Source organism: Dromiciops gliroides, chromosome 3, assembly GCF_019393635.1.
Source record: "Dromiciops gliroides isolate mDroGli1 chromosome 3, mDroGli1.pri, whole genome shotgun sequence".
Lineage (NCBI taxonomy): Eukaryota > Metazoa > Chordata > Mammalia > Microbiotheria > Microbiotheriidae > Dromiciops > Dromiciops gliroides.
In genome coordinates, this window is record NC_057863.1 from 78,829,826 (window position 1) to 78,851,648 (window position 21,823).

The 21,823-nt window shown below is 40.5% G+C and overlaps 1 protein-coding gene across 1 annotated transcript in view; it reads left to right on the forward strand.

The window, feature by feature from the left end:
• Positions 1-330: 330 nt before the first annotated feature.
• Positions 331-21,823, forward strand: part of LANCL1 (LanC like 1) — a 52,376-nt gene continuing 30,883 nt past the window's right edge. The window contains exons 1-3 of the mRNA XM_043994960.1: positions 331-710; positions 1,737-1,833; positions 7,552-7,669. Of these exons, the coding sequence (XP_043850895.1) occupies positions 550-710; positions 1,737-1,833; positions 7,552-7,669 (376 nt within the window). The 5' untranslated portion in view covers positions 331-549. The remainder of the gene's footprint in view (positions 711-1,736; positions 1,834-7,551; positions 7,670-21,823) is intronic.

Consider the following 21,823-nt stretch of genomic DNA (forward strand, 5'->3'; position numbering starts at 1 on the left):
TTTCCTGATCCCCCTTAATATTTGTGCTTTCCTTCTAAGATCATCTCCAATTGATTTTTAGTTTCTACATTTGGTCGAGGGATGCACCAAACGCCGAATACGGTTGTCTGCATATCCTCCCCCCCACCAGATTTTAAGCTCCTTGAGGACAGGGGCTATTTTTGCCTTTCTCTGTATCTATCCCCAGTGCTAAACCCAGTGCTTGGTGCAGGTGACTTGACTCCATTTTACAGCGGGTAATATAACCCAGCTCCTGACTTCAAAATCCAGGGCTTTTCCCATTGCACTTCCCTGCTGCCTAAGAATAAGTCTGACCTTGAAGGTCCGGAGGTGCTATTAGCGCCCCCAAAGCAGAGGACAATCTATGCGTGCATTAACAAGTTAGGAGAGCGTGAAAGATGACCTCTCGGTGGCTCAAGCACCGGAAATTCATTAGGGCGGTCAAGGTCACTTTTAGAGGCAGTATTATTACACTTCGGGTTTAGAGGGACAAACGGGGGCACAACAAATCCGAGGTTGGGTCCGGAATCTAAAAGGGCAGATGCCAAGATGCGACTGGTTCTGAGGTTTTGGAGAGGAGCCAGCCTGGGATGGGGGGTTGGGCAGGCGAGCAAGAAATGGAGAACGACCTGGAGCCAAAGAATCGATGTCAGATTCTTAATTGGTTGGACAGCATTCCGGAGGCGAAAAATGGGGTTGATCTGCACCAGGTGAGGTTCAAAGGGGGACCGTCGCTGGAAAGGGGAGCTGGAAGGGGAGGAGAGGGAAAGGAAGGTCCCCTCCTTGTGGGCAGGATGGAGGCTCGCCGCGGTCACGCAGGCGCAGCAGCCACACAGCGCACAGCCCAGTGCCTGACATACAGTAGGCGCTTGATAAATGCTTGGTGCTGCAGACTGGGCTCCTCCAGGAGTAAACAGAGGCCGGCAACCTCGCCAGGGGAGGGTTTCCTAGGTCGGCGGGGTCGAGGCCTCACGAGATCCTGGTATCCCGCCTCAAACTGGTGCGGACGGATGGTTAAGCCAGCCCCTCAATAGAGACCCCCCTCCCCAGTTTACAGGACTCTCCGAGGGAGCCGAGCAACCCTTCTCCACCAAGAGCCACCTCGGCGCGTAGACAGAGAGCGACGTAGTCTCTGTTCTCGCGATAAAAACAAGCACGAAATCTCCTGCCCCGAGGTGGGGCGGGGCATTGTGAGTGCGCTCCCGCAAAGGGAGGGCGGGGTGAAGACGGATGAACTATGAAGAGCGGGATGGGCCATCTCAATATCTAAGGAGACGAGGCATTTAGAGGCACCTTCTCCCCCGCCAGACCCAGAATCCTCCTCCTGTCTCTTTAACAAACTGACAACCGGAGGGTGGGTCTCTCCCCCCTCCCCCTCCGGCGGACTGACGTTCCCATTGGCCCGAGCGTGTTAGAAGTGGGCGTGGGCAGGAGGCTTCTGTTGTTACAGTCTGAGGCTACCGGGTGAGGGGTCTGGGGCTTCATCCGTTTCTGAATTGGGGGGTAAAAAAAAGAGGCTCCTAGGGGAGAGGGAGGGAGGAGGGGGATCAGGGAAGGGGGCGGGAGGAGGGCCTCGGTTTGTCCCAGGTGCGGCTGTCGAGGCTCCGGGCGAGGCCCTTCCAGGAGATGCCCCACACGGCTACCCCTGCCCGAGCCTGCCCGACCCCCTGACTGTGCTGGCCGCCCCCGCCCGGCCTCTGCCCCCTCCAGCGCTCTCTCTTGCCCCTGTTTTACAGGTTCGCGGCTGGCATCATGGCAGAAAGGGCCTTCACGAATCCTTACCCAGATTATAGCAAATCCCAGGCCGCGGGATACTTTGACACTTCAGGGAGGGTGAGTTTTGGGGTTGGGTTTGGTTTGGGGGAGAGGGGAGATGTAGCGGGGGTGGGGATGTCATTCATGCCCTGCCCCTTTCCCCCCACCCCCTTCACCGGGCTCCACTCTTAAATATTACTGCTGATAAATTAAGAGAAAGAGAAATGGATCAATAAAAACAAATATTTAGAGTTTACTAAGTGCCAGGCACGTGCGTAGCCTTTGGGAATATAAAAGAGAAGCTAAGGACAGCCCCTGCCCTCCGGGAGTTTACGGTCTAATTGAGGAAACTACATCAATCAATAAACACTTAATAGTCCCAGCTATGCCCCAAGCATGGGTGCTGGGGATTTAAAAAAAAAAAAAAAGAGAGACGAAAGACAGCCCTTGCCCTCAAGGAGTTCCCAATCTAATGGGACAACATGCAACAACTGTGTACAAATAAGCTACATATAAGATAAATAGGAAATAAGAGAGGAAAAACACTAGAAATAAGAGGGGTTGGGAAAGGCTTCCTGTAGATGATGGGATTTTATTTTGGATTTAAAAGAAACCAAATAGATCAATAGTCTGAGGGGAGAGCCTTGCAATCTTGGGGGAAGGAAGGAAATTGATTAAGTACCTACTATGTACCAGGCACTGTGCTAGGCTAGTATCCCATTCACCTCTACAATAGCCCTGGGAGGTAGGTGCTGTTATTATCTCCACTTTACAGTTGAGGACATTGAGGTAGAGAGGGATTAAGTGACAGGAAGAGGTTAAGGCAGCTTTGTGGAATAGTGAATACTACAGTTGACATGGAGTCAGGAAGCCTTGAGTTCAAATGCTGGCCTCAGATACTCTGTAGCTGTGTGACTCTGGGAAAGTTACTTAACCCTCAGCCAGTTTCCTCCTGGGTAATAATCAGTAAACACAATAAACTATGGACATCTGGATAACAGAAACAATAATAGCACCTATCCTCTAGGGTTGTAAGGATCAGATGAGATTTGTAAAGGATTTAGCATAGCCCCTCCTACATGCATAATACAGGTTTAATAACCCAGGATCACAACTAGTAAAAGTGTCTAAGATGGGATTTGAACTCATGTCTTCCTGACTCCAAGTCCAGAATTCTGTGTACTACCTAGCTGCCTCAAAGGAAAAAACAAAAACAGAGCCAGCCTTTAAAAAAAAAAAATTCCGAAGGGTTAGGGTTAGGGTTAGGCAGGATCCCCTAACCCTAACCCTAACCCTGTAAAAATAGATGGAGTTGTTATTTGCTTTGTAAATGTGGAGGATATTTCTCTGGGGAAGCCAGATCTGATCATATTACTGAGCTCCCCCCACTTCCCTCTGGTAAACTCTAGTGGCTCCCTGTTCCCTTCAGGATCAAGTAGAAAGTCTCCATTTCTTAAAGCCCTTTTCAACCTCACCCCTTCCTACCTTTCTAGTTATCTTACACTTTACTTCCCTCCTCACCCTCTATGATCCAGTTAACATGACACTCATCTTGGGATTTGATGTCTTTTCACCATTCCTCATTCCCGGAGTGCTCTGCCCCTTAATCTCTGCCTCTTAACTTCCCTGGCTTCCTTTAAGACTCAGCTCAAATCTTACCTTCTTCAGGAGACCTTTACAAGTCCTTCCCCACTGCTTATTTTTTCCCTCTATGATTACCTGACATCTGGGGTATGTGAGGTGTTCAGGGAGGACTAGCACTTCTGATGTAAGGGCTTGCTGAGCCCTTTTTAGGGCTGCTTTGATGTCCATTTCTCACCCAACTCCCACCTGTGACTCCAAGGAGCTGTAGTATGTGCAGTGGCCACACCCTGGTAAAACCATCTCAGCAGATGGATTGAGGGTAACTGACAGGCATCAGACCCACTGGTGAGCTATGGGGATGTTTACCCCTGGCATATGAAGACTTCCCCGGCTGAATGGGTGGCTGAGAACAGTTTGTTCTAATGGTCAGGAAGGCATTTGAAGCAGGTACTGTGGAGCGCTTAGAACTTGGTCAGATGTTGAAGCTGCCAAGGGCATCCCCTGAATCTCAGGCCATGGATGAGTCATCTTGACCTGTGTCTTGCCACTGGACTTCAGTAACTCAGGAAGAGAGAATGAGACTAATGCGTAACTCTGCCTCACTTAAATCCAGTTCATGTGCAAATCAAGGCATCATCACGTCACAACACCTAAAATAGACCTTGGGTGTTTGGCGGCCATGTTGGTAAAGACTCTGGAGTCGCCGTCAAATGAGGAAGCCCTGGCAGAACTCAGGATGTTCAACCCAAAGAATCTAGACCTAAAAGGGTTTTCAAGGATTTGAAAGGGCTGTCGTGTACAAATGGGGTGAAGTGTTTTTGTTTTGTTGGGCCCCAAAGGGCCAAAGAGTAGAAAGTTAGGCCAACTAGAAGGGGAAACTTGCTGATACTGTGAACTGTTAAAAAGTAGAATGGCCTGCCTTGCAGGAGATGCTGGACAATCTACCTCAATGGATATCTTCAAGTGGTGGCTGACTGAACTGTAGTCATCAATGCTATTGAGGCGCTACATATTTAAGTACAAGTTGGAACTAGATGGCCTTCAAGGACCCTTACATTACTAAAATGATTTGTGATTCTATGGTACATAAAAGGAGAGGACTGTGTGGTTATGGAAATGAGGTTGGATTTTATTCATTAAATGTCACTTCAGTGAGAAGGTCTCTGCAATCTTCTTGAAATCTCATAGCTCCATTTAGCAGCTCAAGACTAACTGAATCTAGGTTAACTGCATATCGAGAAGCCACAAAAATAGGTCCTGACTTGTTCCATAGAGCTGTTAAAACATTGCTTATGTGGCATTACTTCATGCCAGAACCTTGATGCTAAAGGCCCTGAGGATGCAGGGTGTGCCATGATGGCAAAACGGTAACTCCCATCCCAGTTGTCTTATGTATGAAATGCTTTTAAGAAGGAAAGTGGTATTAATAAGTCCTTTGTTGTTAGGCATTTACTTCTACACTATGTTATCATTTTATATCTTTCCATTTTTACTTTGCTTTATTTCTATTATCTCACCAAATTAAGTTAGTTCTAAACCACTTTCTTTTTTAAAAAAGTATTTAATAGAGCACATCAGTGTTGTGCTAAATGCAAGCCAGATTTCCTAGACCCAAAATAATAATCACAATTTATTGCACAACACATTTTTCCTGACAGGCTCCAGAAACAAAATCTAACAAGCAGAACCAGTTTCAAAAACATTAAAACATGGGATCAGACACCAGAGATCTGCCCCCTTTAATATGTTAACTCCCAAATTTCACTTTAGTCACATAAATAGCAGAATATATCTAAAAATGGGGTATTCTAAGAATAAAGGAGTACTGGTATCCTTATTGCTTCTTATGCTAGTCTTTGACAGTTTCTTCAGGTTGCCACAATACTAATTATTTTTGTTTGGTTTTGGTTTTGGTTTTTTGGTTTTTGGTTTTTGGTTTTTGGTTTTTTTTGGTGGGGCAATGAGAATTAAGTGACTTGCTCAGGGTCACACAGTTAGTAAGTGTCAGGTGTCTGAGGCTGGATTTGAACTCAGGTCCTCCTGAATCCAGGACTGGTGCATTGTCCACTGTGCCACCTAGCTTCCCCCCACAAAACTAATTATTTAATGACTTGCTACAAATGAATACTATTCTACATCATAGAATTGCTTTATTATACATTATAAGCCAGGCAGAAATCCAGTTCATGTGCAAGTCAAGACATCATTATCTCATAACACCTAAAATGGACCCTCAGTATTTGGTAGCCTTGCTGGTGAAGGAACTCTGGAGTCCCTGTCAAATGAGGAAACACTGGTAGAACTCAGGACGTTTAGCCCAAAGAATCTAGACTTTTAAAAGGGTCTGCAAGAATTTGGAAGGGCTGTCGTGTATAAATAGGATGGAGTATTTTGTTTGGCCCCAAGGGGCCAGACTAAGAGAACTGGTTACAAAGAGTTGAGAGGCCAAATAGAAGAAACTTGCTACTACTGAAATGTCCCCATCCAGTCTTGTTTTTCTTGAAGTGAGGATGACAATGTGTATGTTGGGTAGATACATGAAATTACATGTACTTATCAGCATGTCTTCTAACATATACTTTTTATGTGACTGCTTAAGTACATTTCATCATAAATGATGTAATATTCTTAAAACTTTTAACCTGATAGAAACTTAAAAGGATTTTTCTTATCTTAGTGAAATATAGCATTGGATATTCACTCTACATATAAATAGTACAATAAAGAAGTGATTTAGATGTAGGCAACTGATAATTGTGTACCACTGCTAGTTGAAATTTAAATGATTTATTTCACTTTTTTCTGCCATACCACTATTAACAAGTTTTTGTTTGTTTGTTTGTTTGTTTTTAATGAGGCAATGGGGGTTAAGTGACTTGCCCAGGGTCACACAGCCAGTAAGTGTTAAGTGTCTGAGGCTGGATTTGAACTCAGGTCCTCCTGACTCCAGGGCCAGTGCTCTATCCACTTCGCCACCTAGCTGCCCCTATTAACAAGTTTTTATAATAAAAGTAGTTAAAATGTACCCTTAGGGGAAATAACAATGTTATTGTTTGACTAATAAAACATAGTAACTTGAAAAAACAGAGTAAATGTCCTCTGATGCTTTAGGTTATAACTTGATAGTTTAATAGACTGTAGAAACAGGGAAGGTAATACATGGAGAATTAGACTGAAAAGTATACCCGTTTTCTGGAAATTTTATTTAAACCATTTTATCATTAGCTTTTTGTATGGTTTGCTTAATCTGAGAAACCTTTGTTCTATTGAATTAAATTAGAAACAACAAGAAAAGGGATATTGTCCATCTCTCAGTGCTGAGAGTGGTTTGTAGTGGAGAGTACTATACTTAGAAGAATCTCAGCTTCAACATTTACTAACCATGTCACCTTGGACAAGTGGCAGCTTCTCTGAGCCTTTGTTTCATCATTTATCAAACAGGCATACTGAGATTTGCACTCTATGGCAAGAGTTCTTAAGGAGAAAGTGCTTTATAAATTAAGTGCAATCATCACCATCAACAAGCATTTGTGAAGTGATCATGTACCAGGCACCGCTAAGTGCTGGGGATACAAAAAACAGCAAAAGCATAACCCCTGCTCCCAGTGAGCACATGTTCTATGGAAACATGTTTTACTATGATTATCCACCTGAAACTTTGTAGGAAGGTTTGAAGGAATGATGTCAGCAAGGCCTACCTGGTGGTGAGCAATCATGGAGCTCTGAGTAAGTTAATAAATAATTGGACAGTTCGACCAAGAAGAAAAATGTGCTCTACAGGAAAATCCAATGCCTGCCTATTGGGAAAAATTCTCTTTAAGTCCCCATAACTGGCTAGGCAGTACTTTCACTAGGCTCTGGAGATACAATAAAGAGAGTGAAGTAATCCTTGTTCTGAAAGAGCTTACATTCTAATGGGAATAGGATAATATTTATATGTCATCTTAAGGTTTACACATTAGCCTACTTGATCCTCATAACAACCCTGTGAGGTAAATGCATTACCCCCACTTTGCAAATGAGAAAACTGAAGCAGAGAGGAGTTAACTGACTTATCCAAAGTTGCACTTAGCAGAGTTGCTAGTAAGCAACAGAGGCAGAATTCGAACTCAGGTCCTGGAGACCAAGACTGACACTCGGTCCATTGCACTACTAGCAGAGGCAATCTTGTGTTTTATCAGTTGCATTTTCTTCCCTTTTTAATGTTTACAGCTTACTCCTGAGTTCTCACAACGTCTAAACAGTAAGATTCGAGAGCTGCTTCAGCAGATGGAACTAGGACTGAAATCAGCTGACCGACGGGACTGCACTGTCTACACCGGATGGGCAGGTATGAAGACCTCTCAAGGAGATATCTTTCACATGCAAACAAAAATATTTGCTGATCATTACTGTCAAGTTAAGTAAACCACTGTTTTCCTGCTGTCTTTTCTTTCAGTTGTTACTAGGAGATCATTATCAATCTGATGGGTAGAGCCTAAAAGAATTGTCACTTTTGTTTGGAAATTGCATTTGTCTGTGCTATCTTTTCTCATTCTTTTCAAGTTCACTTCTTTTTTTGTTTGTTTGTTTTTGGTTTTTGTGAGGCAACAGGGTTAAGTGACTTGTCCAGGGTCACACAGCTAGTAAGTGTCAAGTGTCTAAGGCTGGATTTGAACTCAGGTCCTCCTGACTCCAGGGTTGGTGCTTTATCCACTGTGTCACCTAGCTGCCCCTGGAAATTGCATTTGTGGGAAATGATGATAAAAATCATAAACATTTATGAAGTGCTTTAAAGTTTACAGAGTACCTCCTCGCAACAGTCATGTATGACAGTCAGTGTAAGCCTTACCCATTTTACATAGATTAAAGAGGCTTACTAAATTTGAGTCATTTGTCTGTCATGACATAGCTAGAAAATAACAGGCAGGAATCTAAGCTAGGCTTTCGTACTTCAAAGCTAGTGTTCATTCCACTCTGGCAAGCTAGTCGTTTAAGGCCTAACTACATTTGATGTTCTCATTAATTGTAGAGAAAGCATGCTAACTTAACAGATGACAACCACTTTGGAATGGCCTGCTGGAGAAAGGAATTAGAATTCAAAATTACCATGAAAAGTCAGCTAAGAAACAAACAAGTAATTGTGATAAGGACACTTGGCCTAAGAGCACACTTAGCTACAAGATGTGGGAGTGATCAGATAGATGGAAATACATCTAAAGCAGACTTCTAGTGCCAAAATGGTAGAGTGAGGAAAGAACCCTCTGTAGCTCTCCCAAATTTCCCCTCCAAACCACTAGAAAAGCGCCTCTGGAATGTTCCAGGATCAGGGAAGCAGTTTACAAGCCAGGCAGGAAAGGTCTGTCTTATCTAGGTGGGAGGGAAACAAGGTCCAAGAGCAGCAGCAGCAGCAGCAGCAGCAGCAGCAGCAGCAGCAGCTAGACTCACAACAGGGAGCCTGAAAGCAGGGCACTAAATTGGGGCAATCCACCAGTGAGGCCCCACCCTCCTGCAAACCAGCAGCCTCCTAGGCAGGTGAGCAGTCTGGGTAGTATAGCAAGGACCCTCTCCAGCCATCCCACTCCCAGCACAAACAACCAGGGAGACCTTGAACCCAGTAGTGAAGCCCTTCCTAAGGCTGACCAATAGTAAGTTCCCACCCTGGGGCCTACCAACAGAAAGACTCCTTTTCCATAGTAAACCAGTAGCAGGGGTCCCCAACCCTTTGGCAGATCTGAAACAAAATTACTCCTCCAGGGCCTGTTAACAGAGAGACCTTGTTACCATAGCCACCCAGCAACCGGACACACCCCTGGGGCTGCCCAGCAACAAGATCCCTCCTCCAGGGCCAGCCACCAGAAAGACTCTATTTCTATAGCAACCCAGTAGCAAGGCCCCACTCCTGAAAAAAGCCAGCAGCCACACACACACACACACACACACACACACACACACACACACACACACGAAGCCAGCAGAGAGGACCAACCACCTCCACCCCCCCATATAAGCCAGAAAGGAAGCAACTAATCCCTGCAGCCCACTGAAAGCCACTAGTAAGACCCAGAACCCCAGCACAAAAACTTGGGACAGTACAGGACTAGAGCCCAACTCTTACATAAAAACACCAAGTCACCAAAAAAAAAAAAAAAAAGGCATAAAAATGAGCAAAGAAGCAAACAAAAAAAAGCTTGACTATAGAAAGTTTCCATGGTGATAGGGAAGATCAAGACAATAGTACCAAAATGGTAATAGGAGAATGTTCAAAGAAAAATTTAATTTGGTCTCAAGCCCAAAAAGAATTCCTCAAAGAGCTTAAAATGAACTTTAAAAAGCAAATAAGAGAAGTAGAAGAAAAGTTGGGAAAAGAAATGAGAGTAATGAAAGAGAATCATGAAAAAAAGTCTGTAGCATGGGAAAAGATATACAAAAATTTACCGAGGAAAATAACTCCCTGAAAAACAGAATTAGCCTTATGGAAAAGGAAGTACAAAAGGTCATTGAAGAAAATAATTCCTTACAAATGGAAACTATTGACTCTATGAGATATTAAGATATGATAAAAACAAAATCCAAAAAAGAAAGAAATAGAAGAAATTGTGAAATTTCTCATTGGAAAAACAACTGACCTAGAAAAAAGATCCAGGAAAGAGAATATAAGAATTATTGAACTACTCGAAAGCCATGATCAAAAAAAAAAAAAAAGCCTGGACAATATCTTTCAAGAAATTATCAAAGGAAATACCGCTAAAGGACATCTTATTAACTCAGAACTCATAAGTCAGTGATATCATCCTAGTTGAACTTAGCATTTTAATGGATATAGGATGGAGGCTTTATAAGTTAATCTTTCTATTACACCTAAGGTTCTGTCCATTCTTAAGTTTCAAAACCTGAGAATCTCTGACGATTTAGAAAGCACTGAAAGGAAATTTACAGAGATTACTCAAGGGTTATACAATGAACCAATGAGGGAAAGTAAAAATGCTGAGATTTTGCATAGAGGAAGGAGTCTGAAAAGAAACTTAATAGTCTTGAAAAAGACCAATTTAATGACCGCATATTTTCCTTTTCCTTTGAAAATAGAAAAAGAAAAGAAAAGAAATAGACTTTTTCAGTATTTGGAATTTGGATTAGAGAAGATTTTTTTTTTTCCAAAAGCAAGAGTAATTAAGTATTAAAATGAGAGGAACTCATACTTCCTGAGAGACACAGAGTGATGTAGGGATATAAAAAGCTGGCCATAAAGTTAGAAAAACCTGGTTTCAAGTCTTACTTCTGACCTATATTGGCTGCGTAAGTGAAATTTATGGTTGTATTTATCTCGGTAGTTAAATCAAAACAATAAATCAAGCCCAGATTTTGAATTCTCTGTTCCTGCCATATCTAACATTGATGCTACTATTCCATTCCTAGAAAAAAAGAAAATCTTGAAAAAGATGTGAAGAGTGGCTAGTTGAATTTAAGAGATGATAACAAAAAACTTTGACTTGTAAATCACCGAGGTTGAATCCACGGTAATAGTGTCTGTTGGTTAAGAGTACCAAAGTAGAAGATGGAGTTTTTATTTCAGCTTTTGATAAGTGGTTTGTCCTTGTCACCAAAGCCTTCTGGAAATCAAAGTTTGAATTGTCATAGAAACTGAAAAATGATTTTGTGTCAAGCTAGAAGAGGCTTCTTGGCAGGGTGGGGTTTTTAGAGTTGCCTCTGTTTTGTTCATACAGTCCGTCTTCTATATGCCAAATTTACATCATGTTTCTCTTCCCAAATAGCTATAGCATTTGTTGCAGCTTAAATAACTATATTTATAACTATAACTATAACTATATATATATATATATATCAAATTGTCACACTAAATATTTGAGTATGCTTTCTGTTGCTGGGTATTTGGTGCTTTGTAATGTTAATAGCATCATCTAGATAAATTTGTTTATTATTTTGAGGCAAGTATCTTAATACTTTCTAGTGTTTTGATAAGTAAGATGCTTTGCAGCATCTGTGTACAAACAACCTAAATTTTTAGTATAAAATATAACTAAAACTTGCTGCTTAGTACATTACTAAGCACCTTATCCTCATAAGAAGATAATCTTATTGCTCATACAAAATTATTACCTAGAATTTAATTTTATAACAAAGGCATTCACAGTAGTGCTTAAAGTATGCTCTAAATATGTAATTAAATTATGTATCCAAATATTGTTTATTCAATTACCAATATATTTTGTATGGTCTTGCTAGAGATCTTCTTAGTCCTTTTATATTTTTTGTACCACTTATTGTCCATGTAACTTCTTTTTTTTTTTTTGTTAAGTAAGGCAATTGGGGTTAAGTGACTTACCCAGGGTCACACAGCTAGTAAGTGTTAAGTGTCTGAGGCTGGATTTGAACTCAGGTACTCCTGACTCCAGGGCCGGTGCTCTATCTACTGCGCCACCTAGCTGCCCCCATGTAACTTATTCTTGATACATAATTGCCCAGTTTCCTTTTGTAGGCTTAAATATTGATGCTGATGTGAATTTTAAATTTTGTAAGCATTTGGTTGTTGGTAATAGACCATATGAAATCTATAAGACATTGTGCTGTGCCTTTTTTTTTTAATGGTTGTAGAGTCTTTGCTAATGCTCAAAACCTAAGGTGTTTATTTAGCATCCTGTACAGTATTTGGAAATACCCTTTATATAACTCTCTGAAAAGAAATACTCTACTGGTCTGTGAAGAAAAAGCGTGGGGTATTCTTTCAAGGTACAGATCATAGCTCATCTATATTTCCTCTTCCTGTGCAATGCCTATTCATATCTAAAGGGTCTCAATAGAAAAAGGAGGAGAGCATAGATGTTACAGAAGTGATGGCCTAGAAAAAAGCGGGGGGGGGGGGGGGATTGAAGGATTGAAGGTCACAGTGAGGACAAAGTACAGAATTAGAAGTCATAAGACAGAGGAAAAGATAAAATTATGAAAGATTATGATCATATAAAGGAACTGCAGCATTCATGAGTGGAAGTAGAACATCTGTGAGTAATGAAAAGAATAAGGGTATGAACATCTCTGCCTGAAGGTGGGGTGGAAGACTCGGTTATGATGGGAGGAACTAGGAAGTGAAGGTCTCCCAGGGAGTATGGACTGAAGTACAGATATTGAAGTCCTTTAGTATGAGGGCAGAGGTTGGGATGGAGAGGGACAAAACCTGGCACTGAACTTATTGAGGAAGGACAGAAAGTGTCTTTGCTGTCGGTAGATATCAGCTATAAGAACCTTGAATGGATGATAAATTCAGATTGAATAACCTCAAAGGAGCAGAGGTCATACTCAATGATGGTGGTAGTGAGAGACATGGTAATGGGGAGTAAGAAGTATGTTGACAATTCCAGCTCACCCAGTGAGTTGGTGGGTATGAATCCATGTACAACCAGTACTAGAAGACTGGCCAGGGAATGCAGCATTATCAGGAGGGAGATAGGTTTCAGTGAGAGCCAGAAGACTGAGGGAATAAAAGAAGAAAAGGTTTAAGATGAAAGTAAGTTTGTCACTTTGGCACAGGCTTTCCAAAGAGCATAGTGGAAGGAGCAAGTCAATGTGAAGTGGACATCGTGGAGGTGGGGAGGGAATTGGAGGTGTGAGATAGGCATTTGAAGGGGGAGGAGTAAGAGCACAGGCAGGGGATGTGGGATGGGCTTTGTGCAGTGACATCCAGGGGTTCAGAATCACTGGGAGGGGGAGAGTCGGATAGGATGGAAGTCTACTACGCATTATGGAAAGAGTTCATGCAGATTGTCAGTAGATGAAGAGAAGTATGTTGAGGAGGCAGGTGATCAATGCCTTCAAGATCCTCCCTGGCATCCACTCTGTGGCAGGTTGTGATGCTGTGAGGCCCAGGAGCACAGCTTGGATCAGGCAGGAGCAGGCAAAAATATGGCCTGGGAGTCTGGTGAGGAGGCGGGCGCTGGTAATTTAAGGTGGATCTGATTGGGAAGTGCCCTCAGTAGCACTGCAGAAGACCCTAGAATGAGATACCAAGATCCCACACTAACGAAGGGATCCCTGAGGAGTTTCAGGGATGACAATACAGGCCAGAGGTGAGTGTTCATTTTATTTCTGCAGTGGTAAAAAGAAAGGCTTCATATTCAAAAAAATGTTAACTCCTTTTATTCTCACTCCATATTTTGGACTTCAGTTAAAGATTTAGTTTAGACTTCTTCAGCAGAATACTTAAAAGTTCATATTCTTCACTACAGTATGTGAAGTAAACTTAGACTCAGGCACACTTACTACTGTCTTTGGTGATGTTGGTATAAAGAGTTATTCCTAAATGTAAATTTAAATAAAGGAGAAAAAAAATCTTGAAATGTTTACTTCAAGACTGACTTTTCACACTCAACATCTTCTTGCCTTTCTGGAGAAGCAGAAGATGTAATAAAGTGATTAGAGATTTTTTATAGGCTTCAAACATACTGCTTTTCCCCTAAATTTAGCACATTTACATAACTGGTATTTTATTATCGCCCACAGTTAATTTCATTTCCACATAAAAGCTGTATACCTAGCTTTCTGCCTTCCATTCCTTTTAAATGTGGAGTGAATACCAGATGGTTAAAACTTTATAAGAAAAAAAAAATCTATTATTGTCTACTGCTCATTTTGGAAGTTAACAAGGCTAATTTTAAGTGGTTTTCTTGCAAAATTGAACATGAGCTATTTTGTTTATTCTGGTAAAGAGGGCAACTTATATGCCACTCAAGAATTACTGACTTTCAAAGAACTGGAAATCAATAAAATATACAAAACTAAAAAAATACAAACCGCAATTTAATCTTTGGTTCAAAAAAATACTTTAATATTATATAATACCACAAGACAATCTTTCTCAACGTGAGAGTTATCACTCAAGTGGTAAAAGGGGGAAAGTGTTCCTTAATAGATCCTATTGATAGAATACTGGCTTTCATTCTTTAGTTTTATTTTTTAACATTTGAGTACCCTAAAATGTGATAATATGTATCAATTGCATTTCCTACCTTTGGAGTTCATGGTCTAAATTTTACAAATGGAGAACATAAAGTCATAAGGACAAAATAAGCGAATTCAAACAATGACAGCATTAACATAAGCAGTGTATAGCGCTTTTTAATCAAGTCTGATCAGTTTTCAAGTTTTTATAGTGAGTCAAAATAAGGTATTGAAGTAAAAGTCATTAAGGGGAATGTGAAGGGATAGGCAAGGGTACAATGTCTTAAAAAGTCTAGGGTGAAAGTTTTTTTAAGATTAAAATTAAATCTTGGAAAGATTCCAATGGTTCGCACCTAAAGAAAATGGAATCTGCTAGCATTCTTTTGTATGATTTTTTTCCTTCCTAATCCTGTATTAATTTATTCAGTGTGATTGCTGAATAGAAAAGTAATTGGGCCAAGACAGGAGCTTTTTCTCATAATTGCTTATGTAGAAAAGGGTTGTTGAGTATCTTCTCATGTAAATCATCACCCACTAGTCTGAAATCAATCGGTAGCTCTTGCAGCTGCTAATAAGAGATATAGAAAATGAAGAGCTTCAGCTCTTTTCACAAAAATCCCCTCTTAGGAAATGTGGTACAATGAAGTGTAATACCATACCTAGTGATGTATGACATACACAGGCAATAGATTTAAGATGTTAGTTTTCCAGTTTAATCCTTCCACACTGTGGCTGTGGAATCTCCTTGCCAGTGTCCTCCAAGCATTTTGGTGTGTGTAATAGGAGAATGATAGGACTATATTTTCATCCTTCTGCTGGTTATTTCCATCTGATTGTCTTTCTGTTATCTCCAAATCAACTCTTAAGCTGTGCCAAAAAACTTACTCCTCTTCCTAACTACTCCATTTCTAATTTTCATACGTCTCTGTTTCACTGCTTCCCAATCACCCCAGCTCAGAAGCTGAGGCTAATCCTCGATTAGTCCTTTCACCTTATCCATCACATTAATATCCTGTCATCTCTGATTCCGAAATATCTTGTACATCTCTCTTCTCTCATCCTCGAAAGTGATCTATCCATTCTCAGATTTCTCCTAACACACTGAACTCAAGTCTTCCTGATTCCATGTCCAATGCTATACCTGAGTGAAAAAGGTGGTGAGGTCTTTCATGACTCTGGTTGTCAGTGCTCTCACCTCCCTTCCCCAAATTACTTTATTAGTTATTGTTTTTACTTTGTATACATTGTGTATTTACTTATCCTTCTACATGTTGTCTCACCCAGTAGGATGTAAACTGAAGAACAAGAGCTAGCATATAATAGGTGCTTAATAAATGCTTGTTAAAGTGACATATATTTCTTTTTTAACTATTAGATAATTTAACTATTATATGGGGGACTAGCACTTCTGGTGTGAGTCCTCCCAAGGCTTTTTCAGGGCTTCTCATCTACCTTTGGTGTCCAGCTGCTTACCCAGCTCTCATCTGTGGCTCCAAGAATCTATGTGTAAGTCAGCCTCACTTAAATCCAATTGATGTACAAGTCAAGAGATCACCCTCATGTCACTGGTCCTTTTAGAAAACAAAGGGATGATATTTCAAATAACAATATTAGTAATCCAAATGGGTCACAATATTGTTATCGGTCACACTTAAGAGATATATTCCTCTGCTTTGCAAAAGACATAATCTTGGGCAGCTAGGTGGCGTAGTGGATAAAGCACCGGCCCTAGGTTCAGGAGTACCTGAGTTCAAATCCAGCTTCAGACACTTGACACTTACTAGCTGTGTGACCCTGGGCAAGTCACTTAATCCCCATTGCCCCGCAAAAAAAAAAAAAAAAAAGACATAATCTTTGACCAACTACTGTATGATGTGGATGTTAGCTGCTGCTGACACCAGACTTATCTGTTGTTGTTTGTCCTTTTCCTAAGGACCAGTGACATCCCTGGGCTGATGGTCTTAGCTTACATGTGAATTGGATTTCAGTGAGGCAGAGTGATACAAAGTCATCAGCCCCACTCTCTTCATGAGTCATTGAAGTCCAGTGGCAGGACAAAAGAGGGCATGCCTGGTGATGGCCCAGGATGCCATGGGTCACCTTGATGTCTTTGTTGTCTGACGAGTTGTAAGTGATCCACAGCACCTGCTTGAGCTACCATCATGGCCTTTGGAATTCTTCACATGCGTGGGGAGGACATCTCCCTAGTTCATAACGGTTACCCTCCACCTGGTTTATCCCATCTGCTGAGACAGTTTTACCATGACCCCTGATATAGCTTCTTGGAGCCACAGGTGAGTGTTAGGTGAGAATGGACACCAAAGATGGATGAGCATCCCAGAAGAGAGCTTGGGCAAGCCCTCATACCAGAGGTGTTAGTGCTCTCCGGATACCACAGACACCCCAGACTTATCTGAAAGAAATAATGCACAGATTTGGGGCAGCTAGGTGGCACAGTGGATAGAGTACCGGCCCTGGAATCAGGAGTACCTGAGTTCAAATCCGACCTCAGACACTTAACATTTACTAGCTGTGTGACCCTGGGCAAGTCACTTAACCCCAACTGCCTCACTAAAAACAAACAAACAAAAAACAACAAAAAAAATAATGCACAGGTTAAGTGGCTTCATTTTGTCATTTTAATTTTTATAAGTAGCTCTTCATCAAATATAGTAGTAGTTCATGCTAAACTTCATCATTTTAACCACACATCCTTCAACTTTACAATAAGCATATTCATTGTCATCTACCACTCTAGAGCTGCTTGGGTGAGCAAGTAGGATAAAGAACACATAACTTTGAAGGAGGGTATTTTGGAATTCATTGACACCTAATTATAACCTTTTACAATAATTGCTAGATGCCTGTGACATCAGGGTCAAGAGAGAAAGGTTGATTGTTATTTTCTCTGTGCTCTGTTAAGGAGCTGTTCTTTGCATGCAGTAGTTAACACTTGGTTGTCTTCATTGTGTCCTAAATCACTGCACCCAAGGAACATCCAAAGCCAAAGGCTAACAGGCAAAACTTTACCATAGTAAATGAACACTCATTTAGTTCCAATAAAGTGTTTATGTGAGCCCTAGCACGAGGAAAGTCTGTGTACATTTATTCATTGAACACTTAGTAATAAAAACCTCTGTACAAGACACTCTGCCACATGCTGACAGCCAAAAGACACGATCCCAATCCTCACGTATTCAAACTGTCAATTTATAATGTTTTGGGATAAGACAAAGACACAAAATATAAATATGTATATGTATCAATGAGTATGATATGAAGACAAGAACTGAACAAAGTGGCTGTTGTCCTTCATGCTCGAAGAGGACCAAAATGACATCACTATGTTGGGGTCAAAGTCAAGTGTGTCTCATTGAGACTGCTTAGACCAAAACGAGTTCAGAAGGCTCTACCACAGGTCCATATGAACATTTGGAATGGAGATGGCTCTAAATTTGCACATCTCATGTTTATTTTGAGCTGCAGTTCTGTTTCATACTGAACAAGGCATTAGGAGAGGATAAGATCACTTCTGACTTGGTGATATCACAGAAAGTTTCACATGGAAATTGATGGCATTTGATTCCATTTCATGGAGGATGGGTAAGATTTTAACTAGGAGATATTGGGAGTAGAGGAACAGTGAAGGAGGTATGTAAAGGGTTTTGAGCGTGCTGTTGACATGATCATCAGATTAGAATGATTTCTGTGGTGGCAGAATGAATGAAGGATTGAAGTAGGGAAGACCTTGACACGAGGAATTAAGGTATTAAAGGAATTAAAATTCTCCAGGTAAAAGGTAATGAGGGCCTGAACTAGGATGATGGTGGTGCTGAGTATAAGGGTTAGGTATGAGAAAGTTTTCTGAAATGTAATTGACAGGACATAATAGCTGATTGAATATGAGGCTGGAGGATGAGAGAGAGAAAGGTCAAAGAAAAAGGTTTCATGTCTGGCCATTAACAGAAAGAATGAAGTCAGGAAGAGGAACAACTTTAGAAATAAAAATACATTTGGTTTTAGCCATTGTGAATTTGAGGTGCCAGTGGAGCAACCAGGTAAAAATAATGTTAGTTAATGTTTATGCAGCATTTTTTCTTTTAATAATCCTGTTAGATGCAGCACAAGTATTTTCTTCATTTTATAGATGAAAAAACCGAGGCATTGAGAAATTATGTGCCTTACTCAGAGTCAGATTGCAAAGCTGGGATTTGACTCACATCTTCTGATTCCAAGTTCAATACCCTTCAGCCTCCACAGAAATGTCTGGACATAGTTAAAATTGAGTACAGGACAGTGGTTCTTTTTGGTTTTGTTTTTTGTCATTTTTTTTTTCCCAGACCATAGAAAGCATTTTTATGTATTTGCAAACACCTTTTAATAGTCTGCCACAAAATCACAGGGACTTCTCAGGCGTAGATTGAGAGTCACTGTTTAGAGTGTAGGAGAAAAGTCAGAGTTAGAAATTTTTAGAGTAGTTCACGTAGAAATGTTAGAAGGGTAAGCAAGGGAAGGGAAGTAGGTGCCAGAGAAGGGATATTCAGCATTGTTTACTCATAAGGACTTCCCAGATATTACTGATCCTTCTCAAGCCACCAGTGTTGGCTTAAATGGAACTTAGCTGGTAGAAAGTGTAAGCAGACTGCTTCAAGCCATTCGTTGGCATATTTGACCTGACTCTTGAGCTTTAAAGAACTGAGACAACAAAAAGTGATTTGGTCATCAGTTAGTAAACAGATAATTATTGGGCATCAGTGAAGGCACTCTGCTGGGCACACTGAGTGATACGAAGAGGTACGAGTATTGTATAACCTAATGGGGAAAGTGAGACATGAATTAACAATTTAACAAACCACTTAAATGCCTAATTTGGGGTACAGACAATAGAGCTGAGAGGACCTGTAGAGGGTATCTGTCCCAACCTCTTCGATTTAGAGATGAGGAAGCTAAGAGAAAATTGAGGCATATGAAGTTAGTTTGCCCAAAGTTACTCTACTAGTAACAGTTGTAGGATTCAAATTGAGGGCTTCTAATTTGAAATCCATTCATTTTCTGCAATAATTATTGACCTTTTAAGCTCAAAAGGGGCAAAGTTATAAGAAAGGAATTGTAAAACTTAAATTTGCACAACCTGCTACTCCCTCTGTTGGAAATTTTTCTACTTCCATGCCATTCAAAATTATCTCAGGGTTCTATATGTTAATGTATTGCACTGATGTTAACTTAGCCTCTCCAGTGCCTTGATTTTAATCTCAACACTGTTTTGTAATTACACAACCTGTAATGTCAACAAAATTTTGCTCCTTGAGTACATGAAGGAATGAGAATATTTCAGTTGTCATACCTAATATAACTATGAAGAAATCATCTACAAAGCTAAAGAAGTACTCTGACAAAGGATTTATATCACCAAGGCCTTTTTATAAAATAAATGAAGAATGTAAGAAATAACCGTAGAAATGTTTTATAAAGACAGTGCATCTGTTCTCCTTACAGAGATTGCCTCTAAATTATCCCCAACCTAGACCACCACCTTTTTCTACTCTCCAGTCTTCCTATCTATTGTCTTTTTTACGTTTACAAACAAACCCCTATATCTCCCATCCTGAAGGAAAAGAAAAAAACAGCTTTCATTTAACCCTACCATGCACTCCAGGCATCATCCTTCAGCGCTCTCTCTCTCTTGTTTTGTTTTGTTTTTTTTTAACACAGCCAGTCCACTAGAAAAAGCTTTCTCCTTCCACTGTCTCCCTTTCCTCTCCTCTGACTTCTCAACTGTTTGCAATCTGGCTTCTATCCTCCTCATATAATTGAAGCTGCTCTCTGCCAAGTTACTAATGATCTCTTAATTGCCAGATGTGATGGCCTTTTTTTCAATCCACATTCTTCTTGACCTCATGCAGTATTTGTTGCTATTGACCACTCTCTCCTGTTTGCTCTCTGGATCCTCATGACATTGATGTCTCTTGGTTTTGTTCCTTCCTGTCTTGCTTACTCCTCAATCTCCTTTTCTTCCTGGTTCCTCTTGTTCTCCACCATGTACCCTAACTCTGGGGTACCCAAGATTCTGTCCTGACCTATATCTTCTCTCTTTGAGTGTTCTCCCTTTTTCTTTTTTCTTTCTTTGTTTTTTTCAGCAGTCACAACTTTTATTGTCACTTAACTACTTTGATGCAAGGCACCAGAGATAAATCTTACCCCAAGAATTTCAGTAGCAGGGCAAATAACTCCTTGCTTTGGTTCCCTCATTTCTAAAATGTCATTTCATCAGCCTCCTTACAGTAAATGGAGCCATTTGAAAATGGACCACTCCTGAATTACCCTCATATGTCATAGGAATAAACATTAGGGATATTTAATCAATAATTTAAAGCACATTATAATTACAAAGTATTGTGAATATTTTTAATAATAGCTAGTTACCTCCTCAAAGCAATGTGTTGAGATTAATGAGATAATGTTTATGAAGGACATTGTGCTTCTTAGACAAAATGTAATTCTATTCGTTCAAAAGAACATGATTCTTAAATTTTGCATTATTTAAAAGGTTTTCCCTCAAGTTCTACCTGTACTTGTCACAAACATTATAGGTATACCAATAGCTTGAATAGCTTGAAGTCATCTTGGGGAAATGCAGTTTGTGCTCCCTACAGAATTTATACAATTTTTCATGCACCCATGGATTCTTCCCCAAAACTTTTTGTTTCCATCTCTGGTACCACCACAGTCCCAGTCATTGAGTCTCAAAATCTTGGAATAACACTTTGATTAATCCCTTTGTTTCATCCTATAAACTTAGTCAATCACTAATTCCTTTTGACTTTTAAAATGACTTTTTAATATCTTTTAATATTTATGTGGGGCAGCTAGGTGGTACAGTGGATAGAGAATTGGCTCTGGGGTCAATAGGGCCTGAGTTCAAATCCAGCCTCAGACATTTGACACTTACTAGCTGTGTGACCCTGGACAAGTCACTTAACCCTGATTGCCTCAAACATCCAATGCCATCTCCAGTCTTCCTGATCGAATATCTTTCCACTGGATCCAGATGGCTCTGGAGAAGAGAGTAAAGCTGGTTACTTTGCACAGCCTTGTTTTATATCCAGTGAGGTTATAAATTTATGGAAGGTAGAAACTTTCTGTTTTAAGTCTTTATGTAAGCTTAAGTGTTAAGTGTTGAGGATGTAGTGCTAGATTAACCATCTTGCAATCAGGTCAACAAGTAGTATGTCAGAGGGTTTTGAGTAGTGTAACCAGGGGTAGTCAATGCTGTGTATACGTGTGTATGTGTATTTAAGTTTTATTGATTAAGTAACTTTCACCAAGGCATTAGCTAGTAATTAAGATGTTAAGTGTTCAAGATTTAAAATGTGACCATCCCAGGAATGTTTTTATTTTAAAAGGTAGTTGTTTTTTTCTAGACAGAAAAAACCATTAGCAAAGTGACTGGTGATAGGGTTTTGTAGTTCTTGTTGTTGTTTTTTGCCTGAGAACCACCTATTCACAAGGCAAAGACAAGAAATAGGCACTGTGGTTGTGGTGAGAAGTTCATTAT